Source organism: Pongo abelii, chromosome 17 (assembly GCF_028885655.2).
Source record: "Pongo abelii isolate AG06213 chromosome 17, NHGRI_mPonAbe1-v2.0_pri, whole genome shotgun sequence".
NCBI lineage: Eukaryota > Metazoa > Chordata > Mammalia > Primates > Hominidae > Pongo > Pongo abelii.
Genome location: NC_072002.2, coordinates 38,140,306 through 38,165,227, shown reverse-complemented (window position 1 = coordinate 38,165,227; position 24,922 = coordinate 38,140,306). Strand labels below are relative to the sequence as shown.

At 44.4% G+C, this 24,922-nt stretch overlaps 1 protein-coding gene across 4 annotated transcripts in view; it reads right to left on the bottom strand.

The window, feature by feature from the left end:
* Window positions 1–288: 288 nt before the first annotated feature.
* The window catches only part of LAMA3 (laminin subunit alpha 3), a 279,433-nt gene continuing 254,799 nt past the window's right edge, over window positions 289–24,922 (bottom strand). For all 4 annotated transcript variants that reach the window (XM_054537712.2, XM_054537713.2, XM_054537714.2 and 1 more), the window contains 11 exons: window positions 24,113–24,252; window positions 23,052–23,183; window positions 21,411–21,564; window positions 15,930–16,093; window positions 11,366–11,549; window positions 9,050–9,190; window positions 5,390–5,549; window positions 5,155–5,285; window positions 3,537–3,630; window positions 2,211–2,330; window positions 289–853 (listed from right to left, as the gene is read on the bottom strand). In XM_054537712.2, coding sequence (XP_054393687.2) covers window positions 708–853; window positions 2,211–2,330; window positions 3,537–3,630; window positions 5,155–5,285; window positions 5,390–5,549; window positions 9,050–9,190; window positions 11,366–11,549; window positions 15,930–16,093; window positions 21,411–21,564; window positions 23,052–23,183; window positions 24,113–24,252 — 1,566 coding nt within the window. In that variant the 3' untranslated portion in view covers window positions 289–707. The remainder of the gene's footprint in view (window positions 854–2,210; window positions 2,331–3,536; window positions 3,631–5,154; window positions 5,286–5,389; window positions 5,550–9,049; window positions 9,191–11,365; window positions 11,550–15,929; window positions 16,094–21,410; window positions 21,565–23,051; window positions 23,184–24,112; window positions 24,253–24,922) is intronic.

Below are 24,922 nucleotides of genomic sequence, written 5' to 3'. Positions count from 1 at the left end.
GGCTACATCAATTAATGGGTTCATTAGTTCAGTTTGTTTGTAAGTTACTATTTTATGAATATTATATGTCTCCCCAATTGGATTGCATATTCCTTAAGGGCAGGAATTTATTTCTTATCCCTCGCTGTAGCTGCAATACTGAACACACACAAAACCCTCATCAGTATATGCTCAGTGATTATCTGTAGAAGACTATGTTGTAGGTAACACATTGAACCGGTGCTGAAGAATTCATCCAATTAACAATGACCATCAAGCCGCTTGTTTTATGCTAATAAAACATCATAATTTAAGGACTACACTGCATTTTTTAATTCCATAAATTATAACCCTTTAACATATATGAAAGTTTCATATTCTTAAAGTGCTTTAAAATATATTTAATTTTTTTAACAAGTGGAAAAGAATGTTCCTTAAAAGACATTTAATTTTTTAGTGGAAATTAATATTACCAAAAACATTCTGTGCATAACAATTTGAATAACCATTTTTTTTATCTTCAAGAAATGGGATTTTTATATAAAATACACATGTAGCACTGAATGCCAAAGTGATGGGTATCCATGGTCAGAATTCAAAATTAGATTTGCTATTAAACCTGTCTGGTTTGTGTCCTGAGTGAAGAATGATCTCGAGCTGGGGAGGGCGGTGCATTGGGTAATCAGTGCTTTTGAAGGTGAATTTCCTTGCTGTGAAATAGGCTTGGGTTAGTGGTCAGGACAGCCATTCAGACTGACAGGCCCCTGGACTTCCAAGGCTTCAGTGACAGGGACAGGGATGTGATTGACATGAATATTCCTCAGACAGCCAAAGAATGATTTCCACACAGGGATCCTCAGTGTTGTCAAATTGGCTGAAAGAGAAAGTGGAGAGGCATTCAGTAAATAATTCATACTGTCCAGGGACTGTTCCCTGGATTTTAAAAGATAGTATTTTTTTTTTTAGACAGGGTCCTGCTCTGTTACCCAGGCTGAAGTACAGTAGTGTGATCACAGCTCACTGTAAACCTGGGATTCCTGGGCTCACACAATCATCCCATCTCAGTCTGCCAAGTAGCCAGGACTAGAGGTGTGGGCCACCACCCTGGGCTAATTTGTAATGTTTTTGTAGAGATGGGGTCTCACTATGTTGCCCAGGCTGGTCTTGAACTTCTGGCCTCAAGTGATCCTCCCGCCTCAGCCTCCCAAAGCTCTGGGATTACAGGTGTGAGCCACCATGCCAGGCAAAAGATACTTTTAGTGGAGAAAGCTAAAGTGACTTCACATCTCAGCCCACTCAGCCCTCTCCACTTCAGGCAGGCGTCTGACACTCCACCTGCTGTGATAAATCAGCAACAAGGCTACTCTTCAAGTTCTTCAGAGGAGAATCCACCGCCCAAATCAATAGCTCTAAACTGGTGCTTTTTATGGGTAATGAAAGACCTATACAATTAACAACCGGATTACAGTGTATTTGGAGGGACAGAAAATAATGAAGAATGAAAAGGCTCTTCCCAGACAACATTCCAGTCTTGAACTTGACTCTATTTCAGCCTACCTGATTCTCCCAGTTTGGTCCCCAAAAGCGTAACAACTCACTAGTAAAACTAAATACCTGAAGAGGACAGAGACCAGTTTTTCAGACCCTTTTCCTACTCTTTGCTGGTATCAGGCTTCTAGGTTAATGCAACCTCTTAAGAGAGGATTATAAATTACAGGCTTGGGGCCAGGTGCAGTGGCTCACACCTGTAATCCCAGCACTTTGAAAGGCCGAGGCGGGTGGATCACTGGAGATCAGGAGTTTGTGACCAGCCTGGCCAACATAGCAAAACCCTGCCTCTACTAAAAATACAAAAATTAGCCAGGTGTGATGGTGTGTGCCTGTAGTCCCAGCTACTTGGGAAGCTGAGGCAGGAGAATAACTTGAACTTGGGAGGCAGAGGTTGTGGTGAGCCGAGATCACATCACTGCACTCCAGCCTGGGCAACAGAGAGAGGCTCCGTCTCAAAAAAAAAAAAAAATTACAGGCTTTGGGCAAGGGGAAACAGCAGTAATGGGGCCTGGGCTGCCCTGACAAGTGCTCCTTTCTAGCAACTGCCTTTCCCCACATGCCAGTGCAAAGGGCCTCACCATCTCCACTGTCCAGCCAAGAGCTGCCCTGCCACTAATTAAGAAGTGAATGTTCAGAGCTGACACAGGGCAACACATTATAGAAGTCAGGACAAGAGTTACCTGGAGCACCTCCAAGGTGTAGTGGCTCTTGAGTGCTGGCAGGTGGGAAGGGGATCTGTCCAGCTGTGTAGCTACTGTCTGTGTCCAGTTCCAGGTGCAGGATGTGTTGTTTTATGGTGACTGGGGAAAGGAAGCTGGTTAGGTCTATCATCGGAGGTGAGCCCTGCTTAATGTCTACACTATTGACTTTGTTTTAACTCCTTCATACTAGACCTGTGGGAGTGCTGTTTGCAGAAATTTGGTCAGCTTAGATATAAATTCAGTTAACTTCCTCTAAACACCAGGTAGTGCTTCCATGTACATGAACGAATTTTACCCTTAAAATGAATCTGTGAAGAAGAAATGATCGTTCCCCATTTCCCAGATAAGATAATGTGTCTCACTGAGGAGCCTGACAAGATGGCTTGGTTATCAAGAGTTGGGATTTAAGCTCTGGTCTCCTGTGTCCAGAGGCCATGCTGATTTCATGTGATCTCAGCCACTTTCTGTGAAGACACTGACTTCTGAAAACTGATGCCAAAGACAGCTCTTTTGACTCTCGACACAAAATTTCTCTCATGTTAATGATCTCAGCTAATTGCAATGTAGTTATCTTTTAAATTAGCCAAGAAAAGACCACTTTTTTACAAAAGGTATTTTAGCCAATATGGGTTCATAGATCTCTAATATCCACAAATAATTAATAAAATAACAGATTCTTTTTGAGAGGAAATGCTTGCTCTCTACTCATCGGGTTGTCTAAATAGTTTGCATTAATATTAAATGGTTATTGAAAAAAATAACACAACAATGAGCCTTAGCAAAAAACAGATACTTACTGAACACTGACTACATATCAGACACTGGGCTAATAACTTTTCACACATTATCCCATTTAATTTCCACAACCTTAAGAGCCATACCCTATTTTTATTTCCATTTTACAGAAGAGGAAACCGAAGGTAAAGAACAATTAAGCAACTTGTCCAAGGTCACACAGGGAAAGGGATGGAACTAAGATTGGACCTCTGTTCTAACTTCAGAGCCAAAATCTAAATCACAATGTTATACTATCTTGAAAACTAGCCTAGCTTATTAGTGTGCTGGGCTCCAAAAACAAACAAACAACAGCAACAATAAAACATTTGATAAGTTCTGGAGAATTGGAGGTGGCAACCATGAGTGACAGAAGCATGGCTGGGGTTGAGAATGGACATGTTAGCCTGGGGGGCTGGCCCTGGTCAGGCACTATGGATGGAGGGCCTGAGGCTGCCTTTGGGATGTTCAAGTCAAAATGGAAAGGGGGCCTGTTTTAGTGCATGAACAATCAGCTACTGGACAACATACCTGCCACCGAGTGCCACTGTCCATCACACAGAGACTGCTTTGGTGTGACTGACGTCGAGGTCCCACCTGCCCCACTGTCCATAGAGGCCGTGACCTGGAACACACATGCATTTTCCTATTTCCTTCAGGAAGGCAGGTGAAGCCGACCTTCCCCTGCCATCTTCCCTCCCCAAACCGGGCCAACTGACAGCTTAAGGGCACATTAGATATTGGCCCTCTTCCACTTTTGAAGCATGTGACCACATGGGGTCCAACACTTCCAGAGATCTCTCTGCTGCATCCCTTCCAGGCAACTATAAACCAGGGTGGACCCTGGCCTGAAGTCGTTGCCAATGGCAATGAGTTGTTCCCTTCTAATCCAAACCCCGCCCCCATCAGCTCAACTCAAAGGTTACTGATTGGAATCTTCCTTAGCAATTAATGCGTGACAGTGGCTCTGTATGGAAGGATATGTGAGATGTGGAAGGCAAAGCTACTGGTAGAGGCCTACAGCCTGCTGCAAGGGCCAGCCAACTGTAATAGTTCCATGCATGGCAAGACATTAAACAAGCAAAATGATTGAGTTTGCACTGGGCATGCATCGGGAGCCAGGCATGCAGTCTGTTTTGTGCAGAATCCCACATTCCTGCTTTCTAAATCAGGGTCTCCTCCAGGATCTTCCAAGGGTTGAATCAAGGGGAATGAAATGAGAGGACTAAAATAAGTGTATTTATAAATAATTTACATTTAATTTGCATGTAGCTAGATGGGACAGCCTATTCACAGGCAATTTTTGAGCTAAACAATGTCACTGCTATTATGAAGGTCATCAGGTCTTGATTTGTTTTCCTGAGAATAATTCCCTCCCAGAGACTCTCAGTAGAGACTCTCTCCAGCTCCTCCTCTGAAAAACCAGAATTGTCTCAACCACCTTGCAAGTGGATAGTTACTTGCTTCTCTGGGCTACCAGAGACCTACTCAGACTTAATTAAAGACTACAATAGAAAGTATTCTAGGAATTTTGGGCATTTTATTTTCTTCTGGGATTCTTTTCCCCTCACATTTAGTAAACTGTGGAAGGATGGAGATGACAGAAAATGGCATATTATATCAATCTTTCACTCGAGGCCTCAACTAAGGGTCTTCCTAGAAGAATTTGGTTTTAAAGAGACATCTTTGAGAAGGAAAGAGATATAACTGGGTGGTGGAAAATAAGATGTTGACTCAGGCCTGTGAGTGATGGACAAATGAGGCCGCAGAGATGAAGAAAGAATCTGTAAGAATTGAGTATATGGCAATTTCTATAATCTTGACAAAAGCCTTAAGATATAAGAGTTATTATCTACATTTTACAGATAAGTCTGAAAGGGCTTGAGTTACATCCTTAGGGCCATATAACTAAGTGCTGGAGCTGCAATTCAGCCCGACTTGTTTGAGTTTTCCCAGTTTTAAAAATTAAGAACAGAAAACATGATGACAAAATTACTTGCTAAAGGAAAATGGTAAGTTAGCACTGAAGTCAAGGCTCTTAAATACAAGATTGGATCCCACTCTCTACTACAAACCTGACCCGCTGTGGCCTCCAGACATTGAAGCTGGTTTCCACAGACCCTCCCCATGGCATCAGACTGCTACACACCTTTCCTGCCTCCAGGTAAACACATAAGTGCTTCCCGGGCTGACTTCCGATGTGTATTAGGATTCCAGTGAGACTTCTTGGGCGGATGCTGAAAACAAGCTTAAATTCTGGCCCCAACAATACAGAGTGAGCTTTCAAAAGAGAAACAAAACAAAAGTTAATGCATCACCACGAAAGAAAACAGGATACAGTTCTTAATACGCAAAGACTTAAATTCTATAGAACTGCTCCTTACCCAAGACGACATGACCTCCTTCTTCGGAGAAATAAATGCCTTTCTCCAAAGGACCACCCAAGCAGGAAGACACCCCGAAGCTTGAAGAAGGGGTATCCAAGGGTTTTGAATCCAGCTGAAAGTTCTTCAGGCATCCCACAAAGCTGTTTGTGGGGAGGCTCTGCAACCAAGCAGAAAAGAAAAAGCTCATTACCTACACCTCATAAGAACCTACACCTCCAAGAAAGGCATGGGTAGCCAAGGCGAAGGGCACTGCAGCTTGTCAGCAAAAGGGGGAAGGTAGGTAGGGATTCCTTCTTCATGCTTCCAAGTCAGATTCTTCAAACTCAGGTTCTAATAGCTGTTCTATTTGGCTCTCTGCCCACAGCGCCAAGAAAAACCTGTATACCAGATGTTGGGGGGGTGGTCGAAGATTGCAGGTGCCACCAAACAAAGTGGTGTGTGTGCAGGAGGGCGGGGGTAGTGCAGGTTGCTAGCTTGTGCTAGAATAAGAACAGGGAAGGTTGACCTGACCCTGGTCCTCACAGATGAAGCAGCAACAAGGGAAATTTCCACTTTACAGTTCACAGATTTCACCGTCTCTTTGCAAATACAAACCACTTCTTAGAGTTCCATGAGGCAGTGTGATAGCTTAATGCAGGGCAGCTGACAAAAATAAAGAGGCCAAAATGTTCCCAAAATAATAAAATGCAAAAAAATCTTCCTACATTGTTGGGCTCAGTGTACCACCACCAAGTCACGAATGCTGCAGAGTTAAAATAAGATACAGTGTGCATTGACAGTGGGCTTGCGTGGAGCCCCATGCCTGCCTACAGCTGGCTGGAACAGGGGACTCTTCTCCTGGGGCCCAGGAACAGGCTTGTGGGGTTCTGTGCTCTCCTATATTATACACCAGGTGTGTTCTGCGGGTGCATTTTCCTGGGGAGGACTGTAAATTTCATAAAATTCTCAAGAAAGTTTAAGATTCACCGAATAAAACTCTTGGACTCTCTTCTAGAATGAATGCCTTTAGGACTCTGGAATCCTACAAGTCAGACATGGTAATAAAGATACGGTAACTTTAAAAGAAAATGGTGGCCAGGCACAGTGGCTCACACCTGTAATCCCAGCACTTTGGGAGGCTGAGGATCACCTGAGGTCAGGAGTTTGAGGCCAGCCTGGCCAACATGGTGAAATCCCGTCTCTACTAAAAATACAAAAATTAGCCAGGTGTGGTGGCAGGTGCCTGTAGTCCCAGCTACGCAGGAGACTGAGGCAGGAGAATCATTTGAACTCAGGAGGCAGAGGTTGCAGTGAGCCAAGATCATGCTATTGCACTCCAGCCTGGGTGACAGAGCAAGACTCCAACTCAAAAAAAAAAAAAAGAAAGAAAGAGAAAATGTTGATGTGATAAATGCACCTGGTGCCAGCATCAACAGTAAACTACTGATTGGGTTCCCTAAGAAACTTTTAGTTTCTTAAGATTTGTCATGCTACACAATGAAAAAGCTGTGTCCTAAAGCTAGGACTCCCCAGGATGGGCCAGAACCCAGCATTGATCCCTAAGGGCTAACTGCAGTGCTGGTGTTCAGAGGCAGACACTGATTGGATGTGGCCTGCTCCTGAAAAGGGTATGTGGGAGGGCCCATGAGATGGTTTATACGCTCAGATTGAAAGAAGGCTGCAAAAAGAAACTTGGTCTGTAAAGACTATTGTAAATGGGGTGCTACTATTTGGCCCAGATGTTAGATGCTGGGTGTGATTAAGGTGGTTTGAAGAGAATTTATCCAAAGCCAAAGAATACCCAAATCCTGCCCCATCCTGTGATTTCTCTGAGTTGAAAATAGGGGCCGGGCACGGTGGCTCATGCCTGTAATCCCAGCACTTTGGGAGGCCGAGGAGGGCGGATCACGAGGTCAGGAGATCGAGACCCTCCTGGCTAACATGGTGAAACCCCATCTCTACTAAAAAATACAAAAAATTAGTCGGGCGTGGTGGCGGGCGCCTGTAGTCCCAGCTACTCAGGAGGCTGAGGCAGGAGAATGGTGTGAACCCAGGAGGTGGAGCTTGCAGTGAGCTGAGATCGTGCCACTGCACTCCAGCCTGGGCAACAGAGCAAGACTCCGTCTCAAAAAAAAAACAAAAAAAAGAAAGAAAATAGGAACAGAGGTTGAGAAAAGCAAACATTAACAATGAGAATCCTCCTTAGCAATTAATATGTGGTGTATATTATATATATAATGTGTATTATAAATAATTGATAATATGGTATGTATTTTTATAATATATATATAAGTTACTGCATATAGCAAAGCAAAGTAATACTGTATTGCCTGCTGGGGTACAATAAGTATACTTTATTGTATAACACTGGAGCTCTGGTCCAAACCCCAGTGCAAAACCCAAGAGGGCCAGGCTGAGCCCTGGTCGAGGCTAGGGCAGCCTAAGCAGCTAGCATCCAAGCTGGTGGAGAGACCTGCTTTCATTATGCCCATTTCTAGGCCCAGATTTGAGCCCGGGGCTCTTTTTTTCCCACTGCAAGCAAACATCACACCAAAATGTGCCACCGGGTCTGGAGGAAAGGGGCAAAAATTGCATTAAGGTGGAGGACAGTCCCTAGACCTGAGCTGTTGATAGGCTCATCTTACTTAACTTTGTGGAGTTGGGGGAAAGGCAAATCTGAGACAAGAAAGACAGGTGCCCACGGCTGCCTCAAGTAACCCTGGTGCAATTAACACTGTGGCAGGGGGTAGGAGAGAGGAAGGGAGAGGGCACTCACAGAGCTCAGCCCTGGGGCTGTGGCCCCATCAGAGCGCCCCATCAGAGCCTTGAACTTGACAAACCTAGAAAAGCACCCCTCCTCTCTGGGGACAGAGGGAGTCCCAACTTTCCCTTCGTCCGGCATTCCCAAGTTGGGTTTTTGAGATAATTTTGTTATTTCAGACATCAAATAACATTAAAACACATATTCCATTATTAAGTTATTCCTTTTTCAATTCTCTTTCTAGCGTTTGGACGAGGACAAGGAACAGCTTTTGGCTTTGTGCTAGTATGTCTTAAACACCCTCTTGATTATGTGTTAAGCACCTTTTTCTCCAAGCAAAGAACACATAGGTCACACTACTTAGTTTGACATTAACAGTGTTTGGTTTTCAAATGTTTATTTCTCATGGCTATCTATTATTTATGGTAAAGAATATTGGGTTCCCATTTATGGGAGAGATAAAAAGATCCCATAGAAGCACATTTAAAATAAATAGTTTGATGGAGAGAAAACAGTTAAGCCAATGTTTTACCTTATGGCAAAGATGGTGAAAGTGGCACAAATTACTGTAATTTGGAACACGTTATGTTAATCAAAAAATCTCTGACTATAACCTAAAACCTACGTTTTTGCATTCCCTGGAGCAGAAGCCAATAGATTCAGGTTTAGGAAGTGGTAGAGAAGCTCTATCTTCACCCTTTCAGGGTCTGCGTCGCAACCTGCACCTTAAAAATGAAGGTTTGGGGTTAAGAAATGGGCACCTACTCTATGTGGCTGTGAACATTAGTTAGATCCTTAAAAATCATTTAAAGTATTTTGGGATTCTCATATGTTGAGTATTTTGAATATCTCATACAATTATGCCTATAATATAAGGTGAATTATTTCTGTCCATGGCTCTGAACATAACTATTTACCTTTGGTTTCCCTGATGGAGGTGATCCCAGGTAAACTGGTGCTCTGATGCTGATGGTGGAGTTTCCAGGCAAACTTCCCTCCCGGGCCCTCAGTCCATCCACAACCAAGCGCCCCTTTTCTCCATCATGGCCAAACACCACCTTTAGAGTAAGGAAGATACGTGAGTTGTATTTTTACCTTTGACAATTGGTGCTGTATTTTATTAAATATTAGTGGCCAAATTAAAAAAAAAGTTTTCATGCTCCTTCAAATAGCTTCAAAAGATGAGAGATTTTTTCCTCCAGTTATCACTATCACCATCGTTTTGTGAGATTATGTGAAATACTGAACAAACTGAGCTCAAGAGGGGAAGTGAAAAAAAAAGGTTGCTTAGAAGTGAACTAATCAAAAGATATTATAGAATTCATCTGGAAACTTACACAAAAGAGAAACAGTTAAAGGCACAGCCACAGGCAACCCCCTCCATGTAACAAAGGGGCAGGGACAGTTTATACAGTGCTGGGGACGGGGGTGTGTTGGAGTCGTGGCACCCTGGGCTGGCCTCTTGGAGCAGGTAGAATGAGGGCACTTCTCTTCAAACAAGAGGAGTGTTTAAACTCTTTGCTAAAATTTCTGATCCCTGGGGTCTGGTGTGGATTCTGCCATCTCATAGGTGTGGTGAGACTATTCACTACGGACACTTCCATTTATATGCCAAGCTGTGACCTTTGGTCTCTACTGCCTGCTGACACCTGGGCTTGAAGGTCTGACAGGCCACTCAACCCTGAGATGTTCACGACAGAAATCCTCATTCTCCCCCAGCTCTGAACTGCTCTCCTCCTGGCCACAGCTGCCTCTTCTCCATCTTCATCTCAGTAAATGCCCACTAATGACTCAATTGCTGGCCCCAAATCACAGGACGTGATCTGGACCCTCTCTTCCTCTCACCCTCTATATGTGATTCATCAGCAGGGCCGCGTGGTTCTACCTGCACCATGCGTCCTGGCAGTCACTTCTCCCACCTCCCCACAGCCTCTGAAAGCAAAGGAAATAGCAGCCATGTGGGCCCCCTGCTGCTACTCTTGCCCCCTGGCAGTTTCTTCAGCTAAAGAATTAAACAATATATGAATCTGTACATGTAAGAGTTTGTTCTGTTTGTTTGTTTTGTTTTGTTTTTTTGACAGAGTCTTGCTCTGTCGCCCAGGCTGGAGTGCAGTGGTGTGATCTCGGCTCACTGCAACCTCCACCTCCCAGGTTCAAGCGATTCTCCTGTCTCAGCCTCCTGAGTAGCTGGGATTACAGGTGCATGCCACCACGCCCAGCTAATGTTTGTATTTTTAGTAGAGATGGGGTTTCACCATGTTGGTCAGGCTGGTCTCGAACTCCTGACCTTGTGATCAGCCCGCCTTGGCCTCCCAAAGTGCTGGGATTACAGGCATGAGCCACCACACCTGGCCAAGAGTTTTAAGACTCTTTAAAAGCTTTACAGACACTTTCAAATAAAGTCCAAAGTCGGAGCTTGGCCTTCAAAGCTTAAATGATCTGGGCTCTGTTTTCCTCTCTAATTCCATTTCTTATCGCTTTGTCTTTTGTTCATTCAGCTACTTCCCACCTCCAGGTCCTTGTTATTTGCTCTTCCCTCTTCCTGGAACCCCCTCCCCATAACTTCATGTGACTACCTGTACTAGGGCTTTCTCCACTGCCTTATTTAAAATAGTCTCCCTGCTCTGTCATTTTCTTACCTTGCTCTAGTGTTTTCTCAAGGCACTTACCAATCTCTGACATTACATTGAGGATTGTTTGCTTATGTGTTCCAGGAAGGCAGCTAGCTGAATGACTAAGGGAATGCAACTTATCAAGTCACTTACATTTTCTGAAGTCCAGTTGCCTCATTAGAGAAATAAATAGGTCCCTTATTGCCTTAAATGGTATTTCTTGAAATCTGGAATGGCTTTAAGCAAGAGCCGAGATGCTAGGGTCATTCCAGGTCCAGAGAGGGGCCTGGAGGCCTGGAAATTGGCCATAAGAGGGAGAAATGGTCCAGGATGCAGGAGTGAGAGTAGGCAAGGGGCATGAGGCAGCCTGGGGGAGGGCTGGAGGGGATGGAAGAAGCATCAATAAAGCCCATCTTGACTTTACTGTCTAGGATGACAGCCATGCAATGTGTGTGCTGTGGCCTCCAGTACTGAGATGCTGGGCACGCAGCGCCTGCAAGCACACAAGCTCTCCCACTCCACGCCCTCATGTCTGGGAAGGATGCTGGGACTCCTATTTTCAGCAACTCCAACAGTGAATTCCACACCAACTGGAGATACTGACACAGCCCCAGCTCTTACCGTGTGCCATTTCCCATCACTGCATTTCTCCTTGCTTTTGATCCTCAATTTTTTCCCATCTGTCCCCAGTGCAAAGACCAGACGTCCTTTTGAAAGATAAAGAGCCATAAAGGAGTTCTTAGCGCCCGTGTGAAACACCAGTCCTCTGGAGGATGTTGTCTGCATGTCCACAGCAAACTGTGACCTGTTGGGAACATCGGTGATGAAGGGAAATAGAGGTATTCAGCGTTCCTTCGAATCTCAGAGCTGAGACAGAGGGTGGGGAGCAAACACCCAACCCCCATTTTTCAAATGGATAAGCTAAGGTAGGTACTGATTAAATGACCCGTTTCTCTGGGAACTTTAAAAAGCTATTCTATTCCAGCCGTTAATGGTTTTGTTGTATAATTTCCTTACTACATTGGGGAATAACATGGGACTTTTGCGGCAAACTTAGCTAGTGGTGTAAGTCCCAGCACATGGCAAGAAGAAACATGTCTGAATCTTTTATAAAAAGTCAACGTTTTAAAAAGTTATGGTAAAACACGCTAACCTAAAATGTGCCATCTTAACCATTTTTAAGTGTATAGTTCAGTATTGTTAAGTACATTCAGATTGTTGTACAATCAATCTCGAGAACTCTTTTCATCTTGCAAAACTGAAACTTGTACCCATGAAACAAGAGCTCCCTAGTCTCGCTTCCCACAGCCCCTGACAACCAACCACCACTCTACTTTCTCTCTCGATGAACGCGACTACTCGAGATACCTCATGTAAGTGGAATTGTACGGGACTTGTCCTTTTGTGACTGGCTTATTTCACTGAGAAGCCTGTACTTTTCAAACTCAATGAATATGCATTCTGTTTTGCATGTATTCATGGAGAGGGAAGTCGTAGGAGAAGTAGGGGACAACTTGAATAACAAGGATGTGATTTAGGCATCAAAAAAGCCTTTCCTTTCTGTTAGACAGATTTAACACAAAGACACGGAAGCACAGACCCACCTTCTCCCACCCACCTCTACATTTCTCAGACCCTAATACCCTCCCTATGAAGGAAGAAGAATGAGGCAAATATCATACAGTAAAAGCAGAGTGCGCCAGGCGAGGTGGCTCACGCCTGTATTCTCAGCACTATGGGAAAATCCTAGCATTTTGGGAGGCCGAGGTGGGTGGATCACCTGAGGTCAAGAGTTCAAGACCAGCCTGGCCAACATGGGGAAACCCTGTCTCTACTAAAAATACAAAAATTAGCTGGGCGTGGTGGTGGGTGCCTGTAATCCCAGCTAACTTGGGAGGCTGAGGCAGGAGAATCACTTGAACCCAGGAGGTGGAGGTTGTAGTGAGCCAAGATCGTGTCACTGCACTCCAGCCTGGGTGACACAGTGGCTCTGTCTAAAAAAAAAAAAAAAAAGCAGAGTGCAAGTTAGTATTCATTTGCATGATGGTTACATGTTCTATGCACATCTAGCTAAGCAAGCTTTACTTTTTATGAAAACTCACACTCATCCATCCATCCACCCATCAAACAAGTATTTAATGAGTGTGGGGGATGCATAAGGTGCAGTGCTGGACAGTAGGAATGCAACAATGGATGTTTCATTCCTTGAGTGGTTTATGGTGCAGGGGTGCCCTGAGAGGGATGCATAAAGGTGTGCATGAAAGGGTCGTGGGAGATGAAGATGTCAACAGGCTGTCTTCAGCCATTCCTGTGGCTAACAAACATCTAAGCAGACACCAGATAGGAGGCATGGGTTCATCCCACTCACAGCAGCATCCCCAGTGCCTATTACGCAGTAGGCACTCAATAAATAGTTACTGAATTGAATTAAATGGTAAATGGAAAATTCGGAGGCAGAAACCAGAAGTGGAAGAAACAAATTATACTGTTAATTGTCTTTGCTTTTTAATTCTGTGAGGCTAAGATGCACATTTATTCTTCAGATTAGCAAGTTTCCTTGAGGGCAATGTTCTTCAAAACGAAAGAGAAATCTGTATTTGTTAAATTAAGCCAACCAGATGGTAACACTGCTCAATATTTCTCTTGGTGTGTCTGTGTGTTAGTGCGGAGGTTTGGAGAATGAGGGGTAGGCAAGTTAAGGAGGATATTAGAACGTGCTGCAGAATAGAATGTACTTTCCATATGTGGGCCTGGTGATCAGATTTGACATTTGCTTTCCAGAACTGTTTCCTAAAGCAACTTTCTTTCATAAAAGACTAACTGACTAACACCCAAAAAAAGGCAGCAGTGGATTCAGATCCCAGTACATGATACTGTAGCTATGACTCTTCATTGCTGGAGGATGGGAGGGTAGGGCAGAGAACTAAAGAGCATTTTTATACATTCACCAAAGGGGTAAAGCAATGGCACTAGTTTAAAGGAGTGTCAGAACACTGCTAGAATGTAAATCAGAATGAGAACAACAGAATCCTCCAACTCTTACAACTTTCTGAAAATAACTGATTGCTACAACACTTGGGGCTAAAATATAAGGTGAAAATTATATTTACTGTTTGACTTTTTAAAAAATGTTACCTTTTGAAATGTTACTTTTTCATTAATGATGTATGGTTTAATGTTGGACGGGAAGGCACAGGGGTTGAAGCGTCAGAAGTTGGTAACTCACTGCACTGAATGTGTTGAGAGAGAAGCTGCCAGGGAGGGAGGGCCAAGCTGATGGAGAGGCCACAAGCGGGAGGCCAGAGGCGGAAGGCTGGGGAAAGAGGCGTCCAGGCAGTTTCTCGAAAGAGGGAGATTGGCCGGGCGCGGTGGCTCACACCTGCAATCCCAGCACTTTGGGAGGCCGAGGCAGGCGGATCACGAGGTCAGGAGTTTGAGACCAGCCTGACCAACATAGTGAAACCCCATCTCTAATAAAAACAAAAAAAAATTAGTCGGGCGTGGTGGCCCAGCTACTCAGGAGGCTGAGGCAGGAGAATGGTGTGAACCTGGAAGGCGGAAGTTGCAGTGAGCCAAGTCGCGCCACTGCACTCCAGCCTGGGTGACAGAGCAATACTCCGTCTCAAAAAAAAAAAAAAAAAGAAAAGAAAAGAAAGAGGAGGTCATTAAGGTCAGCTTGACCAAGAGAGCAGGGGTGGGGAGTGGGGCCTCCCCACCAAGGAGTAGCCAGGGGAGGGGACAACTGGAGGGACGATCTCCTCTCCTTCTACCTTAGCTTCTACTAGCACAGTTTTGGAAAATGAGGGACCCCAAGACTTTCCATGGGGCAGCTGGAGACGTGGAGCTGTCCACACAGGCTTTCTCCTTCAGAGCTCGGCAGTCAATCTCTCTCTGGCCTTTACCTCTCTCTGCCTGTGATGCATGCTCACAGCTTACTGAGTGGGCTTCAAGGGCCAGCCTCCTTACAAGCTATGACCTCTCCTCCCTGCAAGAAAAGCATCATCGAGCCCATTTAACTAACAGGAAAATTGAGGTCCAGAGAGAGGTAGCAATTTGCTAACATGCAAGACGGGCATAGAGGGACAGCTTAGGCTTAGAGAAGTTACACGGCATGTGGCAGCCATGAAGTCGTGCTCCAAGAGAAGCTGCTGCAGGGAGCACAATGGGGCTGCCATGCCCTAGGTCTTCAGTGACACTCGGGGGTATTACAACCGGGCCATTTATGGCCAACACTGAGCTCTTCTCAGAGATGATCTCTGCTTGGGGACACTGCAGGCACCTGGCTGAGACTGTGTTACAGGTGGACTGCGGCCTGAGGCCCTTCCTACCCAGCTCTGTCCTCCCTGCTCCCTCCCCTCACAGTATCTGCAGGCCCACAGCCATCTGCTGTCTCTCCCTGCCTGCCCCCGTCTCTGTCCCCTTCTGGTCATCTTTCACAGGCTTCTCCACAATGAACCTCTTGCCCATCTAATCCCATCTTAGTGTCTGCGTCTCAGAGGAGCTGCCCTGGCATGTGGCCTGGAGTCACCCAGCCAGTAAGTGGTGAATCAGGACTGAAAGCCAGATGTTAGAGCCAGGTCCTTTTAGCTCCCGGGAAATTCTGCCTCTGGGGCAAAGCCGTGAAGAAAAGGTCAGTACCTTTTTATCTATGGCGCCTTCAAATCACCTGAAAATGACAAATCTTGTTTTTCTAATTTTTTTCTGACATAATTAATATTTCTGCTCATTCCCTCCTCCCCAAAAGAAGTGCAACTTGTTAGCACAAAAAGGCCAAATGTATTCTCTAAAAAGATCTATCTGGCACTGCATCTACCAAAAAAGAATGATTTCACTTTCACTACAGAATACAAGAAAAGAAAGGTGATTTATCATGGAAATAAACAGCAGCTTTAGAAAAAAAAAAGTCAGCCTTATTTTTAGAACACCATCAATTTTAAACCAGAGCTGAGCTGATTGTTTCAGCCTCTAAGTACACTGTCGTCACGTTTGCCTCCAGCTGTTGGGAAAGCACATGGCAGGCAATCACAATCCCTGTCCTGTGCAGGCCAGCACCTCTTTGCACAAAAATGGTAGTGCTACCTTCATTAGAGACAGCTGCGTGGTGTCATGGCAGTCAGACTTCCCTGATGTGGAATCGCAGAGTCAGGTTCTGAGTTGGTGCTGGGGCAGGAAAGCTAAATAATACCTGGGTTTCAGCAACTCCTGAGGAAGCTTGAATAGCAAGTGGCTGGTGGGAATGTCCCCAAACTGGAGGGCTCCATGATTGGCCTGGGTCTTGGGAAGTGGTGAGCAAGCATCTTGCCACACCTTCATGCTCCTTGGGGAGGCCACCGGTGTGTCCTGCAACAGCTGCATGGGAAAAGAGCAACATAATTATCAGGGGAAAGAGTGAAGAATGCTTATCTTGCTAAGTACATCGCTTAATTTTCACCCTTGATCCTAAGTGAGGAATTCAGTAGGGCAATAGAAGGCCTGGTACCATGGAGATGGGAAGTTTCCGCTGAGAGCCCTTCCTGCGGGTCACTGACTGGCATGGAGTGGGCAGAACGGAGAGCTCATTCTTTATTTAGCTCTTTAAACTTTCCCGAAGCCAGATCCTCGCAATCCCCTTCAATGCCCTAGTGTGGCTTTGATTTGAGAGCATTTTGCCACCAGGAAGGTGTAAGACAGGGTTAGGAGGCAGAGGGGCTCATTCTTTTGGGGAAAACAAAGTTTAGGAGAGTCTAAATACCCCCCTTTTCTCTCTCTCCTTCTTTGGGGAGCATGCATGTTATTCTCATCTTACACAAGTCTGGGTTCTTCTCTGAAAGCTGCTGCACCTGGGACCAGTGGCTGCCTGGTGCCCCTTTCCACCACTGAGCATTGGAAGAACTGCAGTGTAGCTTGAGGGGGCCAGCATTTGGCCAGCGGCACCGAGACACCCACAGCCTGCCAGTGAAACATGGAGTGGCAAACCTGCGGCCACCTCTCCTAACAACCATTCACCTGGGCAACAGGGCAGGTGAAAGGACCAAGATAGCAAGAGAGAGAGAGAGAAGGGAGGGGACCACATCCTGTCCCCACTTCCATCAGAGTTGACTCATGCAGAGAAGTTTGAACTTTTGAATGGGACTGAGTTTTAATGCAGAAAAACAACCATAATAAATGTTAAATGTGACTAGGAAAAGTGTTGGAAGTAACTGAGATTCCCCAGCCCTGCCCCTCTTTTCTCCACCGCAGAGCTCAGGTTCTGAAATACCCATGCGCTTTTCCCAGGCGCTCAGAGCTCAGTGGGGATCTCCATCAGTCAAAGCAAAGGGTGGGGATTCACCGTACTAGGGGTTGGTTCAGAAATTAACATGTGACCCCTCCCTCCTGGCCAAGGAGCCCTGAGAGGAAGTTGAAGGCGGGGCTTCTGGTAAATAATTCCGTATTAGCACAAACAGAAACCCAGGCAGAATTGGTGCTTCTTGTGCTGGACAGTGTGGTGCGGATGCGATTCCCAGAAGCGCGCAGGATGGAGCCAAGAGGACCAAGAGGAAGCAGAGACAACTCCTGATGGGCCAGGCCTCAAGCCTCACCCACCCCTGCATGGCTCACTGTGTGAGATTATTGTTATTGTTTAAGTCATTAATTTTGCAGTGAGTTTTCTGAATCACCAGCTAAAGGCTTCCCAAAAGATTCACATTCCTTCAGGGTGGGTTTTCCTCCCTGACCCATTTCCTGGATATAGTGCTTAGAATGCAAACTTGAAATCAGTTATTTAAAATGATGCTTGCACATTGCTGAATGGAGACGTTCTACCGTACCCAACAGAAACTTAAGTGAGTTACTTATATCAGCCAAACCTTGATCCTACTGAGATTAAAACCCAGCCTGGGCTCCTGCTTTGGACTCATACCAGTGGGCCTTGCTCCCTCTCTGGAGTCTTCTCTGTGTGTCAGCAGCATGAGCATCAAGATGAACAATTCTGAAAGACAGCCTTTGCCACCAAATGTCCCTTAATTCTCTTAATGGCATCATCATCCTTTAAAGCATCCAGGCTCAAAATCTTGGTCCTCATGGACACCCGCCTCCCTGGCCTCTATCATGCATTCAGTTCTCATGTCCTACTCTTCTTCTGCGTGACACATTTTGTTTCCACTCCTTCCTTTTCATTTCTAGTGCCTATGCCCTGAGAGTCAGCCCTGACTCTTTTTTTTCTTTTTTTGCGTTTGAGATGGAGTCTCACTCTGTTGCCCAGGCTGCAGGGCAGTGGCGCGATCTCAGCTCACTGCAACCTCCACCTCCCGGGTTCAAGTGATTCTCCTGCCTCAGCTTTCCTAGTGGCTGGGATTACAGGTGCCTGCCACCAAGCCGGGCTAATTTTTGTATTTTAAGTAGAGACGGGGTTTCACCATGTTGGCCAGGCTGGTCTTGAACTCCTGACCTCAGGTGATTTGCCTGCCTCGGCCTCCCAAAGTGCTGGGATTACAGGTGTGACCCACCGTGCCCAGCCAGCCCTGACTCTTTTGCCTGGATGATTACAGTAGCTTGCCAATCTGACTCCTTGGCTCTAAAACTTTCCTACGCCAAACCATCCCACAGGCTGCTACCAGCTTAGTAATCTTTAATCTTTTCAGCTGTTTACAGGACTCCTTTCAATGACGTTACACTGACTATAGAAAAATGTCCAATTGATGTAGGTCATATGAGGCTTGCCTGATCCGGCTCCTGGGTGTGATTCCAATTTACCTCTCTCTAGTCTCCTTTCTCTATCAAGTTTCCCACTGTTCACCAGGCTCTCTGGGCCTGTAGAGGCCACATGATGTGGCTTGAAGAGCACATTCTTTGTGCTTAAGTTTGAATCTTGTGCTCTTCTTGTGCTTCTGGGAATCACATCCTCACTACACTGTCCAGCACAAGAAGCATGGATTCTGCCTGGGTTTCTCTTTGTGCTAACATGGAATTCTTTATCAGAAGCCACGCCCTCAACTTCCTCTCAGGGCTCATTGTCCAGGAGGGAGGGGCCACATGTCCATTTCTGAACCAACCCCTAGTAAGGTGAATCCCCACCCTTCACTTTGACCGATGGAGATCCCCACTGAGCTCTGAGCGCCTGGGAGAAGAGCACGTTCTTTGTGCTTAAGAGTCTTAAGTTTGAACACTTGGACACAGGAAGGGGAACATCACATACCGGGGCCTGTACTGGGGTGGGGGGAGGGGGAGGGATAGCATTAGAAGATATACCTAATGTAAATGACGAGTTAATGGGTGCAACAAACCAACATGGCACATGTATACATATGTAACAAACCTGCACGTTGTGCACATGTACCCTAGAACTTAAAGTATAATAAAAAAAAATATAAAAAGAAAAAATAAAAATAAAAATTTAGTTAATATGGAAAAAAAAAAAAAGAGTCTTAAGTTTGAATCCTGACTCACCATTTACTGCCAGGATGCTCTTTGGCAACTTTTTTTTTAACCTCTTAGACACTCAATTTCCTGACCTGTAAGGTTGGCATTTGATTCTGCTCTCAGAGGGGTGTGTTGAGAAGGGAGAGAGAGAGCATGAAGTCAGTCTGGTGAGGATGCATGCAGCATGTCTTGCACCCGTGAGTCCCAGCCACATCCTGCCTCCAGCTTTGGGCTTCTGCTTGGGCAACAACAATATTCACTCAGCTAAATTCGACTCACACTCCAGACCCAGCTCCTGGGGCATCTCCTCCAGAAGAACCCTCCTGATTCCCATGGTAGGAAAATTCCTGCCACACCACTCCTGTAGCATCTTATGCCCTTTCCTTTAGGTTTTCATTTGCATGCATAGTAATAATAACTAGCATTTAATGCATACTTACTAGATGCCAGGTACTTTTCTAAGTATTTTGTGTTTATTACTTCATTTAATCCTCACATCAACATCATGAGGTATTACCATTATTTATCTTCATTTACATTGGAGCAAATAGACCCAGAGAGAGGTTTAATAATTGCCCAAGATCACATACCTAATAAATGGTAAAGCCGGATGCAAACCCAGGAAGTCTGACTCCAGAGTCCAGTGCTTAACCACTAAGCTGTGCTGTATTCTCTCTGCTACTGGGCAGACTAATGTCCTATTCCATCCAAAATGGGGGCTTACGCAAAACAGGGGGAAATGAAATAGTGTATTCGCTAATGTTTTCCACATTAATAGCCCCAGTCCCACCCTATCTGCTGAAGCCCACGCAGAGACTCCTGACAGTCTCCTACCAAATTTCTGCACCTGGGTGTCCTGCAGACTCCTGTCACTCAATACACCACAAACTCCATTCATTCTCTTTTCCTCCAAATATTTGTCCTTCTCCTAACTCCATGGAGAGGACATCTCCATCCATCCAATAACACAGACTGGGTGCCTCAGAATTATTTTAACTCCTGCCTTTCCCTTGTCTTCCCAATTCAATTATTGTCTGAGTCATGTGTATTCTATCTTGTAAATAGATTTGAATCCATTTGCTCTCTCCAGTTCACCATCACTGGGCTAATTTAGTCTCTCAATAACTTTCAGCCTTACAATGAAAAAGTGAATATATGACTTCATTTTGATGGGGCAATTCTAAAGATGTTCCCATAATGGGAAAATGACAGCCCTTCTGGATTTATGAAGTACATTTCTTCTTAATAGCATAAAACATGTATTTTATTAGGTATTATCTGTTCATGCTCTCCCAAATCATTGTGCAGTGGGGAAATATTGGTAGAGAAGCAGCATGTGGTTGACATTAAGTGGAAAGTGTGTTGAATAGGAGCACATAGCTCTCAAGAGGCCACGGGCTCCTGGGTTGGAACTCCAACTCCACCTTCCACCTGTGGGAGCTTGGGCAGAACTGCTTACCTTTCTACACTGCAGCATAAGCTTATTGAAGGATTTGGTAAGAAAATCCACTTGGAGTGCATAGTGCAGTGCCTGGCAGATCTGAGGTGCCCACTGTTATCCATTAACCATATTAATTGTAACCTCAGACCCAGGAAAGTTACATTGTTGACCTTGAGCACAGCAAGGAGCTCCTTAAGCCCTGATCCTGTGTTCAATTCATCACAGTGTTCTGCTCCTCCAAATAAGGAGTTCCATTTCCTCTCAGTCCCTCTCAGTGCTGTACTTCAGAATCACCTGGGGAGCTTCACAAACTACCGATACGCCCACTCCACGAGCATCTGACATAATTGGGTCAGATGCAGCCTAAGCATTGGGGTGTTAAAGCTCCCCAGGTGTTTCTAGTCTGCAGTCAAGTGTACACCACATTGGTTTTGACAGGGCCCAGATGTATGGGTGTATCTTGTCATAGGAGTTGCATCAGAGCAGAGGGGAGTTCTGTGGGCAGGAAGAGGAGCATGGCCCTTATATTGTATAGAAAAACGTAGGACCTGCTGGGGACACAGCAGAAATGTTAAAACAGCAAGACATCAGCTACAGAAATTAAGAAACCTAAGTCATGGTTCTGTTCTGTGAGTGCAAAACTTGCCAACTTTTCATCAAGATGCAAAATACAAGCTAAAAAGAAAACCACTTTGACATTTTGGTGTGATTCAACTGTTGATAACCCATCAATCCCACTTCATGGATTGGTGAGCTCTCACCCCCTTCCCCAATATCTCCCACAAGGCAGGCTCAGGGGAATCCTCCAGGGAGGAGTGAAACCCAGGGTTAGGTTTGGACACTTACCTGGTTGATACGGAAAGTCTTGGTCTTGTTAAACCTGGTAGAACCTTTAAGCAACATTAGAAAAGGTGGTTTGTTTAAACTGCAGCTTCCCAGGGACACATCTCTCTTGAGAGAGTTACTGGTCAAATCTAGGACTTCGGGACTCAGTGACAACCTGGAAAAAGAGCAGAAATGAAAGATGCTGCCAACCTTGGACATGTCAAGGAAGACCCACTGGTACAGAGAGCTCATTTCAAAAACTACATGTTTTGGGGAAGAAGAGGGGTTGGTTAATAGGTGCAAAAATGCAGTTAGATAGAAGGAATATGATCTAGTGTTTGGCAGCACAATAGGGTGACTCAAGTTAACGATGATTTATTGTATAATTTAAAATAGCTAGAGGAGAAGATTTGGAATGTTCCCAATACAAAGAAATGATGAATACTTGAAATGAAGCACATTCCATTTACCCAGATTTGATCATTACACGTTGTAGACCTGTATCAAAATATCACATGTACCCCATGTGTATTAATACAACTGCTATCAATAATTTTTTTAAAAATTACACATTCTTGTGGTCATGGTTCCTAGGGAAACTTTCATCTCCTACTTTAATATCACCTCTAGAAGCCGGCGAGGAGCCCAAGAAACCTTTATTGACTCGGGATTGTGGCAGAATTGTGGGAGGGCCGGGATACTATAGTTCTTTCTTTGAAATGGGTGTCATGTGGAAATACGAAAGTAAAATATGCTCAGAGGGGGAAGATGAGCACTGGATGATACTAAGTGATGGTAAATATAAGGAAACTTCAGAGGTGAGTTTATGGAAGGATTTATCTGACTATGAGTAGGAAAGTCTTGGACAAATTTGCTTTATCTCACGATTCTTGTCCAAGCCTTATCATGGCAGTAAGCTGTTGCTAACAACCCCTGGGCCTTCCCCATCCCTCCCACTTCCTGCTCCAGTCCCTGAATTAGATGTTCAAGGAAGATGTTTCATCAACCAGGAGGGGAATGAGAACTCTAAGCCTCATCCTGGCCAAGGAGGATGGAGCCCTGATGGGTGGGAGGCTCCCTGTCATGGTAGCCTGAGAATTCCAGCCTGAGGTTCATAGCCAGAACCAAGCCCTCTCCTTACCCTGGAGAAGATTTTGCCTCTTATCTAAAAACAATTATTTTGTATCAAAAGAAAATATGTAAACACTTGCATGGAAGCCCCAAGCACTACTCTCTCTCTATTAAATATCACGTTCAACGTTGTGGTGATTTGGTTTCCTAGCACAGCACTGGTCCATGCAATTCCTTGGCCTTGAAAACCGTGGAGAGCTGATTAAATCTAATTGCACAATCTTGATTATAATGCAATAAAATTTCAGTGAATACTTTTCAGGGCCATAATCTGAAGTTAATTTTAATTAGGCCTTTTCCAAGTTTACATGCTAACTCTGCTCCTCCAAAACGAGGCCGGGCCCAGGAGTTTTTTGTGGGTTTGTTTTTTAATGGGTGTATCTTGCCAAAGATGGCATTTTGAAAGACTGTGGTATGCGGGTCTCATGCAGCACACGTTGACAAAGCTGACTTTGTTAACTGGACCAAAGAGATACCCTCCCCATGGGCAGGCCATTCTCATCAGTTACCCACAAAGAGAGGATCGCCTACCTCTGGACAAAAACATTGCTAATACAACCCTCAAAATTGCTCCCGCCCAGACGCAGAGACTGCTGGGAACTTGAAATGCGTTTTAGCCTTTCGTTATTTCTCAGAGGCTGGTCATCGATGAGAAGCCGTAGTCTGAAAGGGAAGAAAAGCAAATCATGAGTGAGAACTGCCGGAAAAAAAGGCCCTTGCCATGTGGCCAACTCACTGTCTAAGACTCAGATTCAACATTTGTTATCTAAAATAACTAGTGAAACTAGACTTTATTTTTAAAGAGCATTACAACTTTTTCGTGTATTTTCTTTTGCACATAACATTTTTATTAAAATGGGTGTATCTTGCCAAAGATGGCATTTTCAAAGACTGTGGTATGAGAGCCTCATGTACAGAAAGTGCACAGGCTATAAGTGTTCAGCTCAATGAATTTTTGCAACAGAAATACACCAACATTACCAGCACCCAGATAAAGAAACAGAACAGAGTAGCACCCCAGGAACCCTGTTGTGCATTCCCTTTAACTCTATAGCCTCCCTCCCTCTATCCTGAATTCTGATGGAATGGATTAGTTCTTGCCTGTTTTTGAGCTTTATATAAAGGAAATCACATGAGATGAACTTTTATGTGTGACTCAATGTTTTCCACATTATGTTTGTGAGGGTCATTCATGTCGTTACATATAGTTCTAGATCCTTCTTTCTTATTGCTGTATAGCATTCCATTTTGAATACACCACAATTTATCCATCTGATTTATTTTTAAAATTTTATTTATTTACATTTTATTTTATTTTATTTTTCTTAGAGACATGGTTTCACTATGTTTCCGAGAATGGTCTCGAACTCTTGGCCTCAAGCAACCCTCTTGCCTCAGCCTTCTTAGTTGTTGGGATTACAGACATGAGCCACCATGCATGGCAATTTATTTTTTTATGAAGAAATTGATATGGAATAAGGAAGACGGCCAAGACTTATTAGTGAAGTATTTTTGGTATCAAGGACAAATATTTTGCAAAAAGACATCAGAAAATTCCATTAAACGGAAGAGAGTAAAACTCACTCACTCACCCAGAGTTGTCCCTTATTACAGATACATAATGCAGTAAACCATCCATATACGTCTGTGGAGATTTAAAAATTGGGCCGCTGCTATCCCTGGTGCTCAATTCAATGTAACCATCTTCCAGAGTGACCTGCAGGCTGCTTGTCTGAAATCATCATAGAAAATACCCATCAACTAATTTGCATATAAGGATTATGCCTGTATCTGTACTGAATTTATCATCCAAACCATGTATAAAACAATCAGGATGTTTTGACCCAAATGCTTTGAGTTTGCTTTTTGCTCTAAAGATTATTTTTTGCATATTCGACTCCATGTTTATAAATATAAAAGTCTTATGCAAATTATGTCAACACCAATGAATTTGTCAAAATCATTTTTTGGACCTACATTCATTAAGCCAATTTAATTTCTCAATCAACTATACAAAACAGTTAAATCATTTCTAAATTTTTCTATTTTATCTTCTTCTTATTATTATTTGAGACAGGGTCTTGCTCTCTTGCATAGGCTAGAGTACAGTGGCACCCTCCCAGGCTCAAGCAATCCTCCCACCTCAGCCTCCTGAGAAGCTGGGACCACAGGTGCACACCACCACAGCCGGCTAAGTTTGTAATTTTTTGTAGAGACAGGATCTCACTATGTTCCCTAGGCTGGTCTCAGACCCCTAGGCTCAAGAGATACTCCTGGCTTGGCCTCCCAAGGTGCTGGGATTACAGGTGTGAGCCATCATGCCCAGTCTAAATTTTTCTATTTTTATTTTTCTTTGGCTGAAGTTATTTCTATCAGGATCAATTCGTTGCTAAATAAATTTT